Source organism: Chiloscyllium plagiosum, chromosome 31, assembly GCF_004010195.1.
Source record: "Chiloscyllium plagiosum isolate BGI_BamShark_2017 chromosome 31, ASM401019v2, whole genome shotgun sequence".
NCBI classification, from domain to species: domain Eukaryota; kingdom Metazoa; phylum Chordata; class Chondrichthyes; order Orectolobiformes; family Hemiscylliidae; genus Chiloscyllium; species Chiloscyllium plagiosum.
Window position 1 is genome coordinate 41,583,221 of NC_057740.1, and position 16,049 is coordinate 41,599,269.

Genomic DNA, 16,049 nt, shown 5'->3' on the forward strand with positions numbered 1-16,049 from the left:
ATACTAGAGCAGAGGGACGTAGGGGTGCAGGTACATAATGCTAGAACAGAGCGACATGGGGTGGAGGTACATAATAGTAGAACAGAGGGACATAGGGATGCAGGTACTTAATTCTAGAACAGAGAGATGTAGGGGTGCATAATATTAGAGCAGAGGGTCTTAGGGGTGCAGGTACATAATACTAGAGCAGAGGGACATAGGGGTACAGGTATATAATGCTAGAACAGAGAGACGTAGGGGTGCAGGTACATAATGCTAGAACAGAGCGACATGGGGTGGAGGTACATAATAGTAGAACAGAGGGACATAGGGATGCAGGTACTTAATTCTAGAACAGAGAGATGTAGGGGTGCATAATATTAGAGCAGAGGGTCTTAGGGGTGCAGGTACATAATACTAGAGCAGAGGGACGTGAGGTGCAGGTACATAATACTAGAGCAGAGGGACGTGAGGTGCAGGTACATAATACTAGAGCAGAGGGACATAGGGGTACAGGTATATAATGCTAGAACAGAGAGACGTTGGGGTGCAGGTACATAATGCTAGAACAGAGGGACATGGGGTGGAGGTACATAATAGTAGAACAGAGGGACATAGGGATGCAGGTACTTAATTCTAGAACAGAGAGATGTAGGGGTGCATAATATTAGAGCAGAGGGTCTTAGGGGTGCAGGTACATAATACTAGAGCAGAGGGACGTAGCGGTGCAGGTACATAATACTAGAGCAGAGGGACGTAGGGATGCAGGTACATAATACTTAAAAGTTGCATTACATGTAGACAAGGTGGTTAAAACACATTTGGCACACGCCTTAATTGCTCAGTCCTTTGTGTATAGGAGTTTGGACGTTATGTTGAGGTTGTACAGGACATTGGTGAGGCATCTTCTGGAATACTGTATCCAGTTCTGGTTGCCCAGTTGTAGCCAGGATATTATTAAACTAAAGCGGGTTTGGAAGAGACTTAGCAGGATGTTACCAGGTATAGAAGATTTCAGTTATAAAGAAAGACTGGATATGCTTGGACTTTTATTTCTGGGAGCGTAAGGTGTTCAGAGGCGACCTGATAGATGTTTATAAAATAATGAGAGGTATAGATAGAGTTAATGGTAGTTGTGGTTCTGTTCGCCGAGCTGGAAGTTTTTGTTGCAAACGTTTCGTCCCCTGGCTAGGCGACATCATCAGTGCTTGGGAGCCTCCTGTGAAGCGCTTCTTTGATGTTTCCTCCGGTGTTTATAGTGGTCTGTCCCTGCCGCTTCCGGTTGTCAGTTTCAGCTGTCCGCTGTAGTGGTTGGTATATTGGGTCCAGGTCGATGTGTTTGTTGATGGAGTTTGTGGATGAATGCCACAAATCTTCGCACAAACTTTGAAGAGTTAATGGTAGCTCCACTAACTTTCCCTAAAGAGAGGTTTCTCCTGTATTTCGAATAGAATTTGTTAGCAACTGACTGTTTCCCATTGATTGCCCTACTTCTGGTCTCCCCAGCAAGTGTAAACATTACTTTGTCCATCCAGTTGCATGTTTCCATCATTTTGAAGGCGTCCATTAGGCCATCCCAGGCCCCTGCTTTATTTTAGCTGGTTAGATTCTCTTTTTTCTGGCAACAGAAATTGTGAATTGTTTTTGTACCTTGTCCAGTGGCTGTGCATCTTTATTCCAAATCTGAACCAATACAAGAGGAGGCCACATCCTGATTTAATGCCCACTCCCCGGTGAAGTACAGGCTAGTTATCCACAAATATCAGAATGGGCAAGATACTGTATTAGAAGCAGATTGAGCAGCAAAGCCTGAATGTAAGAACAAGATTAGGCCACTCAGCCCCTCTATTCCACCATTCAATGAGTGGCCCAACTCCACTTGGCCTTTTTCCCTTAATATGTTTGCTTAACAAAAAATGTTCTCTCTTAGATTAAAATTAACAACTGAAGGGTGGCCGAATAGAGAAATGATGAAATAAAATTATGAGAAGGTTTAATGAGACAGTCGTAGAGAAGATGTTTCCACTTGTTGGGAAGACAAACCTTGGGACTACAAATATCAGACAATCACAAATAAATCCTGCCTGAAATTCAGAGAAATGTCTTTATCCAGAGACTGATGATACAGTGGGACTTGGTGTGGTGGATAGTTTTTATCTATTTAAAGGAAAGCTGGATAAACACGCAACGGAGAAAGGAATAAAAGGATGGAATATCAGACAATCACAAATAAATCCTGCCTGAAATTCAGAGAAATGTCTTTATCCAGAGACTGATGATACAGTGGGACTTGGTGTGGTGGATAGTTTTTATCTGTTTAAAGGAAAGCTGGATAAACACGCAAGGGAGAAAGGAATAAAAGGATGGAATGATACAGTGAGGTGGATTAAGTGGGGAGGGTGTTCTTATGGGGTGTTAGGATCAGCAAAGATGATTAGGCTGAAAGGTTTGTCATATTTTTATAAATTTCATGATTTTTTAAGGGAGTGATTACAGTTTAAACTCGAAAGCTAGTTTCCAGATAGACACGCAGTCTCACTGTTGCATGTACTCACTCACAGAATCACAGACACACACACAGACACAGACATACAACCATACATACACAGGCACATCAACACTTTCTCTCACATTTGGAGATTGGGAGTAGGGGTGGGGAATGCTGTATGCCTTCAGTGACCTCATTGCTGAGATAAGTCTCAGAATGTCACTGGGCAGCTGACATGTGAGTTGCAGGATTGTAGGAGATTAGATTTCCACTGCCTCTCGTCCTAATCTGTCCTGTTAAAACTGGTGTCAGAGTTCAGCTTGTCCCTCCCCTGGCTGTTTCTCCCGTTCATGCTCATCACCCGGTGACCTGAAGACTGAAATCTGATTCTCCATAGAGCCAGGATTCAGTCTCCCCTCTGTATACCAGGCCAGAGCCAGGGTTCAGTGCCCCCGCTGTATACCAGGCCAGAGCCAGAGTTCAGTGCCCCCGCTGTATACCAGGCCAGAGCTAGGGTTCAATGCCCCCGCTGTATACCAGGCCAGAGCCAGGGTTCAGTGCCCCGCTGTATACCAGGTCAGAGCGAGTTGGGAGCTGAGGGGCTGAGGAACGGGACAGTGGCTAATTGATCCATCCACTGGAGCAGTAACAAATTTCATTTTGATATTTGGGAAAGCAGCTACTGAGGTGAGGGACAGTCACAGCACAAGAACAGGTCACATTCAAAAAGCATATGGACATCTGCTGCAAATAAAAACTGAAGGAACTGCAGAATCTGTAAATCAGAAATCAAAACAGAAATTGCTTGAAAGTCAGCGGGTCTGACAGCGGCTATGGAGAGAAATCAGAATTAATGCTTTGGGTCAAATGACTCTTCCTTTATGTAGCGCCCTCCATGATCTCAGTACATCCCTTAGGATTTCACAGCCACTGTTGTAATGTTGCAAATTTGACAGCCATGTTATGCACAGCAAGATCCCAAAAAAACAACAGTAAGACAGTGCCAAATAATCTGCTTTTTAGCAAGATTAACAGGGGAGATAAGGCCCTGAACATTAGGAGAATGCCCGATTTTACAGAATCATTTCAATACACCCTGAAATACCTGGGAACACCACCACCTGCAAGCTCCCCTCCATGCTTTATGGATGAGTTTGCAGAGTACTTGGTTTTACACACAGAGTCTTACGTTTTCTTAGTCGGGGGATTGAGTTCTGGAGCCATGATGTCATGCTGCAACTGTACAATCCGCTAGTGCGGCCACACTTGGAATATTGTGTACAGTTCTGGTCGCCCCATTACAGGAAAGATGTGGAAGCATTGGAAAAGGGGCAGAGGAGATTTACCAGGATGTTGCCTGGTCTGGAGTGAAGGTCTTATGAGGAAAGGCTGAGGGACTTGGTCTGTAACCATCGAAGAGAAGAAGGCTAAGAGGGGATTTAATAGAGACATACAAGATGATCAGAGGATTAGATAGAGTGGACAGTGAGAGTCTTTTTTCCTAGGATGGTGATGTCAGATTGTATGAGGGGGCATAGCTGCAAATTGAGGGGTGATAGATTTAAGACAGATGTCGGAGGCAGGCTCTTTACTCAAAGAGGGGTAAGGCCATGGTAAGGGCCTGCCGGCCAACATAGTTAACTCAGCCACATTAGGGTCATTTAAACAGTCCTTGGATAAGCACATGGATGATGTTGGGATAGTGTAGGGGGACCACATTTGAAATATCGTGAGCAAGTTTGAGTCCCGTATCTAAGGAAGGATGTGCTGGTGTTGAGGGGGTCCTGAGGAGGTTTACAAGAATGATCGCAGGGATAAAGAGTGGTTGAGGACTCCGTGGCTATACTCAATGGAGTTTAGAAGGATGAGGGGGCTCTTGCTAAGAAGCCTGGATAGAGTGAATGTGGAGAAGTTGTTTCCATGAGTAGGAGAGACTTGGACCCAAGGGCACAGCCTCAGAGTGAAGGGGTGACCCTTTCGAACTGAGATGAGGAGGAATTTCTTTAGCCAGAGGATGGGGAATCTGTGGAGCTATTGCCGTAAAAGGCTGTGGAGACCAAGTCACTGTCTTTAAGTCAGATAGATAGGTTCTTGATTAGTAAGGGGATCTATATTTACAGGGAGAAGGTGGGAAAATTGTATCATACAACATGGTAACAAACCCTTCAGCCCAATGTGTCCATGCCAACCAGGTTTCCTAAACTGAATGACTCCCATTTGCCTATGTTTGGCCCATATCCCTGTAAACCTTCCCAATTCACGTACCTGTCCAAATATCTTCAAATGTTGGAACTGTACTCGCCTCTACCATTCCCTCTGGTAGCTCGTTCCGTATTCACACCACCCTCTGCATGAAAGAAAGAAACCTATCAGCCATGACTGCCTAGCAGAGCAGACCCGACGGGCTGAATGGCCTCATTCTGCTCCTAGGCTTTATGGTCTTATGGTCCAAGCTACTCACTGTCCTGATTTGGAAAAATCAGCTCCTTCAGTGTCGCTGGGTCAAAATCCCCCTCCCCCCCTCAGCATATTGTGAATGTACTGTAGTGGTTAAAGAATGTGGGTCACCACCCCCTTCTCTGGGGCAATTAGGGACTACTCTGTGACACCTACATCCCACAAATGAACAAACAAAGAGGGCACCTGGCATGTCAGTTTAATGTCTCACCTCACCTTCGACAGTGCTACACTCCCTCAGTACAAACCTTGGGCCAATGCTGGGACTCCCTTGCTCCCTTGCTGTGCATATGGACTGCAGTGATGTAAGGAGGCAGCTCGCCATCAGCACCTCCACTGTAATTAGAGAGGGGCAATAAACCCTAGTCCTGAAGAGGAGTTGCATGTTAACTCTGTTTTTCTCTCCACAGATGCTGTGTTGTGTGGTATTGTAATAATTAGCTGGTCTTGCCTGTGATGCCAGTGTTCGAGGCTGAATAAGAAATAGGCCTCGTATTAATGGGGTATTTATTTCATGTTTCCCGCAGATACCACCGATGACCACACATTGCTCTGGTTACTGAACCACATCCGACTTGGGATCCCTGAGCTGATCATTCAGATTCGGCATCATAAACACACCAACGTTTATGCATTCTTCATGACAGCAACATATCAGAAGTATGTGGGAGCCAGGCTGTGCGGGGATTTGTTTTGGGTGAGATGGGGCCTATATTGGTTCAGGAGTGCTGGGGAGATCCTCCTTTTCTCTTTATGCATTCACAGGATCAGGGCATCACTGGCCAGGCCAGCATTTATTAGCCATCCCTAATTGCTCAGAGGGATTGAGAGTCAACCACATTGCTGTGGGTCTGGAGTCACATGTAGGCCAGACCAGGTAAGGGTGGCAGTTTCCTTCCCTAAAGGAACATTAGTGAACCAGATGTTTTTTTTTCCCTGATATCTGCCGTAGCAGGATTCAAACCAGGGTCCCCAGAATATTCGCTGAGCTTCTGGGTTAACAGTTGAGCAGTAATGCCTCACCACTTCTGGCTGGAGTGAGTCTGGGATGGGGTGATGATTTAAGGGCAGTGCATGTACACAGTCGGCCTTACTGCAGTTAGATATTTGACTGTCTGTTTTCTCTCTCTCTCGATTTCTCTGAGCAGTTTACTTCGAGGGGCTGAGGAAACGGGATTGAGGAAGCCAGTGAAGGAGGAGTTTGGGGGAGGATCGAGGGCTTTTTCCTGTGATGAGGATTACATCTATGAAAACATTGAGAATGAAATCTATTTCTTCACTTCTCAGGTGAGTCTGGAGGGATTTTCACTGACAGTCCTATTGTTTGAGGGAATTTCAGCACAGAGCCTGGCTCCTGGTGCAGGGCTAATGGAACACTGCATTTTCTGAGGTGCTCTCCCACAGCTGAGATGTTTAAACACCGATCCCCCACCCCCAACAACATCCCTCACTTTCCCTCTCTGGCGGATGTAAAAGATCTCATAACCACTCTTTTGAAGACGTCCCCAGTATCCTGACCAATATTTATCCGTCAATCAGCTTCACTGAAAAATGTTATCTGGTCAGTCATGACATTGATGTTTGTGGGATCTTACTGTGTACAAATTTCCTTAACCACACGGCAATTTCAGTTCAAAAATTCTTTTTTCCCTGCCTCTGATCTATTCTTTTCCACCACTGTATCATTATGTCTCTCACACATCAGCCCATCTCTGATTTACGAACCAGTCCTTATCTATAAAATGTGACTTGAATGGACCCTTTCCCTTTGTTCCTTCTTCATGTTTTATGCCCCCATCAATTACTGAGCACAGGTACATACCCCAGACAGTGAGGATAGAGCAACACAGTGATAGCCACTATCACTTCTTCTGCAGCCTTTCCTGCGAGAGCGAAACAGGCAGCAAGACAGAAGACAGAACGAAATAGTGGGACAGGCAGAGTGTGTGAGAGAGAGATTGAGCAAGACAGAAGAGACAAATGAATGGACAGAAAGCATGGGTGATAGAGATGGAGACCGAGAATGTGGCAGAAGGCAAAACAGACAGAGAGACACAGGGTGAAAGACAGACAGAACAGCAGAGCGTGAGGGAGAGAGAGAGACTGGCAGACAAAGAGAGAGACAAAAACAGACAGACAGAAAGTGACAGGGAGAGAGAGACAGTTGTACAACAAACAGAAATTACAATTTAGTTTTGAAATTATTGTGTTACAATCAATAATGACTCAGGGATTTGCTAATGAAAAGGAAAACTCAATTAACCAGTGAGGGAGAAAGGATTCGAGGGAGATGTTGAGAGAGTGCGATGAAGAGGGTTGGGAAGAGGATGGTGTGCAGGATAAGCACCAGTAGGGTACCGTTGGGCCGAATGGCCTGATTCTATGCTGTAAATGTCACTGTAATTGGATGTGGATATGCTGAATTCTCTCATGCCTTGATGGGGAGGGTTTGGTTTGAATCAAAATGAAATGATGATATGTGTCTTCCTCCTCAGGAGCGGCAGAGTATTATCAGATATTGGCTCGAGAACCTGCGAGCAAAGCAGGGGGAAAGTCTCCACAACATCCACTTCCTGGAGGGACAGCCAATCAGTAAGTGACGTAACGCTCAGGTGGGGTTGTAGAAATTCTATTTGCAAGTGGCACATGACCAATTGCTGTCACTGAGCCTGGAGCTCATCACCCTTACAATACCCTCCAGACCAACTCTGAGCGTTCTTTATGACCCAATGTGGGCTGGGGGTTAGGGTGGTCTCCCTGTAGTCTGTCAATCTGGGATCTTCTCTATCTGTAAATCCTGGCTCATACGTTCCTTGTAAATATTGGTCTCTGTGCCAATAGTGATAGCACTGTCAATGGAAGGTACTCCATTCAGCCCCTTGAGCCTGCCCCCCATTCATTTATGATCATTGCTGATCTGGTTTGAAACTCCACTCTACTCTCCTGTCCACACCACCCACTCAGCACCCCCATCAACCCCCTCTGCACCCCACCCCAAAACCAAATCAAAACTCTGTCTAATTCCACCTTGAATCTATTCAAAGAGCCAGCCTCAGCTGTCTGGGGAAGAGAATTCCAAATCACAGAGATTCGTACCATCATGTCTGTCCCAGCTCTCTGAGTGAGTGTTGTGAGCCATTCTCCTGCTGTTGTATCTCTCTAAATCATCATCCAATACTGTCCATATGTCACAATCGAACTGATCTGCACGAGAACATTGGAGGATGGGAGAAAGAGGAATAGGAATTCCTATTGAGCTAGACAGATACTCACCCAGCCTGTGTTCTGTCTAGTTGCAGAGCTCCTGACTCGGGGAATTATTCAGCAAGTCTTGCCAATCCATGAGCAGCGCATCCTTAACCGACTGGTGAAATCGTGGGTTCAGGCCGTGTGTGAGTCACAGCCAGTAGGTGTGTACCTGGACTGCCGTTCACTAAAACATTGTACGTTGTAAATGAAAGATTATCCGACATTTCAGAAACATGACAGAATGTTAAGGTGGGCAATTCACAAACTGATCGCTAAATCTTGATTTATTTAAGTTTTCCAGTTTTGTCAAACTTGGTGCATTCTGTGACATGGGGCCTCCTGTACCATGAGTTCTGCACCGTGAGGCCTCCTGCACAGTGGGGATACCTGCACAATGGGGGCCTTCTCCACCATGGGACCTCCTGTGCGGTGGAGCTCCCTGCACTGTGAGACCTCCTGCATGGTGGGGCCTTCTCCATAATGGATCTCTGCTGCCCACCAAGGCCTTCACTTTACCAATTTCTCTACTCAATAAGCTGATGGGTCTGTCTTCTCTCTTTTCTGTTGCAGACGAGATCTGTGAATATTTTGGTGTTAAAATTGCAATGTATTTCTCCTGGCTCGGATACTACACGTGGTGCATGATATACCCAGCTGTCCTTGGCTTTGGACTCTGGACATTTACGGAGTCGGACCAGGTAAAGTTTACAGTGGATGCTTTGACAAATCTACAGAGAGGCCTGAAATCACTCCTCAATCTCCATTGTTATAAGTATATGATGCCAAAATATTCTCCTTTGTACCTGTATCTTTGACCCTGTCCTTTGGATGTGAGACTGAACCAAGACCTCACCTGCCCTCTTTAGGTGATGCTAAAGATTCTGGGGCACTATTTCAAAGGAGGATTGGAATGTTCTCCTCAATATTTAATCTTCAACCATTGGTTGACAACGTCACGTTGCTTTATGTGAGTTTCTGCTGTGTGCCACGTTTCCTGCATTCCGACAGGTGACTGCACTGCAAAAGCCCTTCATCAGCAATAAGGCCCTCTAGGGTGTCCTGAGGTCATGAAAGGTGCTATATAAATGCAAGTCTTTCTTTCCTTAACAGACCAGCCGTGATGTGATCTGTGTGGCTTTTGCCCTGTTTAATGTTGTGTGGACCACCTTGTTTCTGGAAGGTTGGAAGCGCCAGAGTGCGGAGCTCGCCTACAGATGGGGAACACTCGACCGGCCAGCAGAGCTTATTGAGGAGCCCAGGACCCAGTTCAGGGTGAGAATGACTCACATATTTCGAATATCTTTACGCACATGGTTTACACACAGTAACATCCATAATGTAATCTGAACAGGAAATCACGCTTCTTACTGACAGAGAATGTAAAGGTTTAGTAACAGGCCATTCAACCCAAACAGGCCCTGAGCAATGTGGGCTATGGAGAGAAATTCAGGAAAATAGGGTGAGCTGACAAACAAGATCCTTTTTGACTTCAAGACCAAAGAGTCACGTTTTCCAACTAAGTCTGAAACATCGAGACCAGATTCTTGTTATTCCACATTCACACATCATTGGGACTGTCATGTTAAACTGTTCAAGGGGAGCACTGGCTGGTGTCGGAGAGCTGGGGCTGGTGTCGGAGAGCTGGGGCTGGAGTCGGAGAGCTGGGGCTGGTGTCGGAGCGCTGGGGCTGGTGTCGGAGCGCTGGGGCTGGAGTCAGAATGCTGGGCCTGGAATTGGAATGCTGGGATGCAGAAGGGGTTACAAGAGTCAAAGTGCATGTCCTAGCTACCCCCAGAGTGTCCTGATAGGAGGAGCCTGTATGTGATTCCTGTTGTGGTTCGGGTGCCAATGGCACCACTGTGCCTCCTTGGTGGATGGGACACCTGGGTTGAGGGTAAGGTCCCCTCAGAAATAGGATGGATTGCAGGTTTGTGGGCATACCCTGCAGACTCTGAGCCTGCTGGACCTGGTTCTCCATGGCAGCTGCCAACCTGTGCGTGGGAGGCAGCCAGATGATCACATGCCTGAAGCAGCAGGTGCCCCACTGCATTGCTGCAGGCCCGCACCCTGTGACTCAGTTTGCCCACTGCCCTCATCAAACCCTGCTGCCCCTGTCCCTGCTAGTGCATGGTAAGGGCATTGCTGATTGTCAAACACCAGAGGCTTCTCTTGTGTCTGGGTCAGAGCAGGTGCTCGGTCTCTTGGAGAGCTCCAAGTGCCAGCGGACTGGGTCACATCTCCCTTGGCTAGCTGCAGGGATGGGCCAGTGAAGTGCCACCAACCACGCTCCCGACTCTGATCCAGCTAACGTAACCACCTGAGGGGTCAGTACCTGAGCTGATGGATGGTGCAGGAAACAGCCTTTCTAGTCTCTGTGCTCTGTCTGAGGTGGAGGAGGAGAGGTCATGCTAAACCGCCCCCATGACTACAGAGATCACGGTCTTCCCACTCACTCCTGCAGGAGACAAAAGAGGGAAAATATCATGACTGACGGCTAAAAGTTGTGGAATGAGAATAAGATGCCCAGAGTGAACATGGCCCTGGTGACAAGGGTTCTGAGATATCCTGTCAATGGAAAATACTTCCAGCTCTAGTGAGTGAGAGAATCAGACTAGCATTAGATGAGAAGGTGCCTGGGTGTGGTATATAATTAATGAGGGGAGTTTGGGATGAATGTGTCAGAAAATTCTTTCAATCCAGTAGAAAGAACCTATAATTTGTCAAAGAAACTGACTTTTAATCAATTTCTGTTGAGATTCAGCCCAAATATTCATCTCTTTTCCCAGCAATATTCTTTCCAGATACTCAATCTCAGTAAAGCATAACTCCTATTTAACTTTCCCATTTCTGATTTAATCGAATCTTTCCAGTTCTGATTGTCTCTGGATTTTGTTTTCCGTTCTGACAGTCGGGAAACTTTTGTAAACTTTCACAACTTGGAGATTTCATTAAACTCCCACAGCCTGAGGATTTCTCACAAACCAGCAAGGTGCCCTTCTGCTGGGATGAAATCTGATACTTCCCTGAACTGAAACATGATTTTTTTCTCAACCTATTAGTTGACTATTTGTTGCAAACACTTCATTAATTAACAACCCTGGTATCTAATGAAGTCATTTAACTTAAATCACATGCTTTCTTGGGAATGATGTCCTTGGTTTACTGTTACAAATGACCTTCTAATCTCTTTAGTGAAAAAGTTATCTTCAGAAAACTAAAATGAAAAATCTATTTTGCTATTTTAAAACCAAATTCCCAACTTATATTATAAACCCGTATCTCACGATTTTCTGTTTGATATTTTAATGATTTGATTTGATTTATTACTGTCACGTGTACCAAAGTAAAACGAAAAGTGTTGTCTAATGCACTTTACAGGCAAATTGGACAATACAAATACACCAAGGTAACAGGACAGAGTGCAGGATACAATGTTACAGCCACAGAGAAGATACAGAGAGAGAGATCAGCATTAACATCAAAAAGGTCCATGCAAAGCCTGATAACAGCACGGAAGAAGCTGTTCTTCATACATATATACAAATGGCTATATCTTCTGCCTGACAGTAGAGGATGGAAGAGAGTGTGACTGGTGTTGGAGGGTCTTTGATTATGTAGGTTGCTTCCAATGCGTTGGGAAGTATAGATGAAGTCAATGGATGGAGGGCTGGATTGCGTTATGGACCAGGCTGTGTTCACAACTCTCTGCTGTTTCTCACAGTCTTTGGTAGAGCAGTTGCCATTTTAATACTTTCCATCTCTCTCTCTGTCCCCCATCCCTGGCAGGGTGTCAAGTGTGTCAGTCCAGTTACAGGTTGCGAGGACTTCTATTATCCACCTTGGAAACGGAGGTTGTTCCAGTACTTTGTCAGTCTTCCCGTCTGTCTCTTCTGTCTCTGCGTGGTCTTCTTGACCATGTTAATCTGTTTTGAACTGCAGGTTAGTACCAGCCTCCTGTCTCACAGATGACCCATTTGTGAAACCTTGTACAACGTGATTAAAGGATGATTGTAATTCTTCTTGTGAGGATACAGCAGCTGTTTTGTAATCATGAAATGGGAAGCCTTGTGTGCCATAATTTGAGTCCAGATTCCCAAGGATGTTCCACAATTTAATAGAGAAAAATATTCATTCGAGATCTAGCTCTGCAAATACTAAACACATTGACTTCGAGAATTGTAGCCCAACTACATTTCATTGCAAGTCTAATGCAATCTAAGAACATTAATCGATAAAATCAGTTCTCTTTTACTGCTATCAAAAAATAATCCCAGTGGGTCCAAACCCTTTTCCAATTACTCCTGCTGTACATAATCCCAAATAGCCCAACTCCCTTCCCATTCTCACCCTCTGTACATAATTACAATGGACCCAAGCCCCTTCCCATTCTCTCCCTCTGTACATTGTCACAATAGACCCAAGCCCCTTCCCATTCTCTCCCTGTGTACATTGTCACAATGGACCCAAGCCCCTTCCCATTCTCTCCCTCTGTACATTGTCACAATGGACCCAAGCCCCTTCCCATTCTCTCCCTCTGTACATTGTCACAATGGACCCAAGCCCCTTCCCATTCTCTCCCTCTGTACATTGTCACAATGGACCCAAGCCCCTTCCCATTCTCTCCCTCTGTATATTGTCACAATGGACCCAAGCCCCTTCCCATTCTCTCCCTCTGTACATTGTCACAATGGACCCAAGCCCCTTCCCATTCTTTTCCGATGTGCAATCGCAACGATCAATAAGTTGCCAAACCCGGTTAATTATAATTCATACAAGGTGATAGTTCATGTAATAAAATGTTTTCTTTATGTTCCATTATGTTGCATTGATGAACTTTGAACTCACATAGTCAAGGTACAGGAATGCTTAATGGGATGAGAAAGTTATTGGGATCAGGCACAAACCAGTCTCATGGACTTCCCACTGTAGGGATGTTACAGAGCTCCAATCTGCATCAGAGTCTCATCAGCCACTATATAGTGGATGGGAAAGCCAGTGGTACCCAGTGTATGCAGTGTAATGCTGTGGACTATTCCAGTATCCTCTGTATTTTGTCTGTGTCAGCTTTGTCCAACAGCTCTCTGAGAATTGTGATTTATTAACAAATTAAACATTGTCACATATAATCTAAACTTACAGTCTGGGGCAGCAGTGGAGGGGTGCTGCATTGCCAATAGTGGTCTTTCAGATGAGACATAAAATAACTTGTTTATTAGTATCATATAATTTTAAAATGATTACAGTGCAGAGGGAGACCATTCAGCCTGTCAGGGTGAAAACAGCTCTGTGCGAAAGAAATGAATCTGGTCCCACTCCCCTACCCTTTCTCCATAACCCTGGTAAAATGGTCTGCAGGCACATTGCCAATTCTCTCTTGAAAGGCACAATTGAACCTGTGTCCAACTCTCTTAGCCAGTGTCCTTCTAACCATCCACTGCATAAAAATTGTCTCTCCTTAATGCTTTTGGTTCTTTTACCAACACAGTCAGAACAGCCAAGGAGACCCACTGTTTGATATACTCAGGTACTGGTGTAATGCCAGATTTATCAGCTGTACGTCCAGTGATGGGTAGTTGTCCCTTCATGTTTGGAATATGGACTACTGACCATATTAAACGTATTGTCCAATGTTAAATGTGATTCCATAACTGGACAACACTTGCTAAACAAGCCCAATGATGCTGAGACTCACACCAATATCCAGTTTAAACTTATCAGTCGAGCTAGCCATGCAGATCACTTCCTCTTGCTAGAGACTGTCGTGTGTCCATTCCCAGGGCCCTGTCCATTCGTTCAATATGTCCTTTCATCTAAACCAAATGTTTGGACTAACCATTCCCTTGTACAATTTACAAGGCAATGCCTTAGCCCATCAGATCTGAAGTTAAATAAACACTTGAGGGTTAACTGTTCCCTGGTGCACTCCCCATGGCAACATCTCAACCAATCAATTGCCAACCAATCAGCACCCTTTTCTTATGCACTATAAATTGTTGCTCCCATTGAAGTTTGATATTCTTGCAATTCAGTCCTGATGAGTGCAAAACAGAAAACTTTGATAACATGTCCCTTTTCTTCAACAAAAAACTAATCAAAAAAAGCAGTGGTCTTAATATGGCCCCTGGGGATAACCTTTTTCTATCCTGCAAAACACCCATTTACAACCACTCCCTGTTTCCTGTCACTTAACTAGGATTGTAAATTAAAGAACCCACAAAATTATCCAGAGATCAGGGGATTTACTCTAGTGACCTAGTCATTATTTATTCCTTAAACCAACACTACTATAAACGGATTTTTAATCTTTTATTTCAGATGTTACTAATATTGAGTTGCTGGCTCAGTGAATTACACAAGAATAGTCACTGCACTCCAATAATAATTCTGTGTGCCTGAGACTGATTCAGAGGGCTTTCTTTTCTCAAATATACCCAATGCTTTGTTCATAATTTATTTTCTGCTTTCCCATTTTCCAGGAATTTGTGTCAAGTATCAAAGAATTGCCACGGATTGTCACCTATTTTCCTAAAGTCTTTTTAGCTGTTGTGATTACAATTTTTGACGATGTTTACAAGAAAATTGCCTACTGGCTAAATGACATGGGTATGTACAAAATATGTTTTCCATTATGGGGAGTGGGCTGGTGTAGCTGGGGCCAATCACACCATCCTTGGGGTTATTTTTTTCAGTTACTTCACTTTATTAAGAATTTCTTCTTATTCATTTGTAGGATGTGGATGTTGCTGGCTGGCCATCATTTACTGCCTGTCCCCAGTTGCCCCTTGAGAAGGTGGGGGTGAGCTGCCTTCCTGAACCATCACAATTCATGTGCTGTGGATTGGCCCACAATGTCCCTTAGGGAAGGGCATTTCAGGATTTGAACCCAGCGACAGTGAAGGAACAGCAATATATTTCCAAGTTAGGATGGTGAATGACTTGGGGGGGTGCTTGCAGGAGGTGCTGTTCCCAAATATATGATGCTCTTCTCTTTCTAGATGGAAGTAGATGGTAGCTATTACTGAGTGTCAATGGTAGAGGAAGTGAATATTTAAGATGGTGAGTGTGTCGCCATTCAAGTGGTTTTTGCATTCATTCACAGCATATTGGCATCACTGGCCAGGCTAGCATTTATTGTTCATCCCTAATTGCCCAGAGGGCAGTCAAAGGTCAACCACATTGCCATTGGTTTGGAGGCGCAGTACGCTAGACTCGGTAAGGATGACAATTTCCATCCCTCAAGGGCATTAGTGAACTAGATCAAACTTCTTAGGGCGACAATCCCAATAAGGTGATCATCAACTCTGTGGGAAGTGAGGGAGGTGATTGCTGGGCCTCTTACTGAGATATTTGTATTGTCGATAGTCACAGGTGAAGTGCCGGAAGACTGGAGGTTGGCTAACGTGGTGCCACTGTTTAAGAAGGGTGGTAAGGACAAGCCAGGGAACTATAGACCAGTGAGCCTGATGTTAGTGGTGGGCAAGTTGTTGGAGGGAATCCTGAGGGCAAGGATGTACATGTATTTGGAAAGGCAAGGACTGATTTGGGATAGACAACATGACTTTATGCGTGGGAAATCATGTCTCACAAACTTGATTGAGTTTTTTGAAGAAGTATCAAAGAGGATTGATGAGGGCAGAGTGGTAGATGTGATCAGTAAGGCATTCGACAAGGTTCCCCATGGGACATTGGTGAGCAAGGTTAGATCTCATGGAATACAGGAAGAACTAGCCATTTGGATACAGAACTGGCTCAAAGGTAGAAGACAGAGGGTGGTGGTGGAGGGTTGTTTTTCAGACTGGAGGCCTGTGCCCAGTGGAGTTCCACAAGGATCGGTGCTGGGTCCTCTACTTTTTATCATTTATATAAATGATTTGGA

At 44.9% G+C, this 16,049-nt stretch overlaps 1 protein-coding gene across 4 annotated transcripts in view; it reads left to right on the forward strand.

Annotated features, from left to right (window-relative positions):
* The window catches only part of ano8b (anoctamin 8b), a 118,014-nt gene that overhangs the window by 66,348 nt on the left and 35,617 nt on the right, over positions 1-16,049 (forward strand). For all 4 annotated transcript variants that reach the window (XM_043721500.1, XM_043721502.1, XM_043721503.1 and 1 more), the window contains exons 3-10: positions 5,452-5,584; positions 6,073-6,211; positions 7,420-7,516; positions 8,218-8,334; positions 8,744-8,871; positions 9,284-9,445; positions 11,960-12,112; positions 14,650-14,776. In XM_043721500.1, coding sequence (XP_043577435.1) covers positions 5,452-5,584; positions 6,073-6,211; positions 7,420-7,516; positions 8,218-8,334; positions 8,744-8,871; positions 9,284-9,445; positions 11,960-12,112; positions 14,650-14,776 — 1,056 coding nt within the window. The remainder of the gene's footprint in view (positions 1-5,451; positions 5,585-6,072; positions 6,212-7,419; positions 7,517-8,217; positions 8,335-8,743; positions 8,872-9,283; positions 9,446-11,959; positions 12,113-14,649; positions 14,777-16,049) is intronic.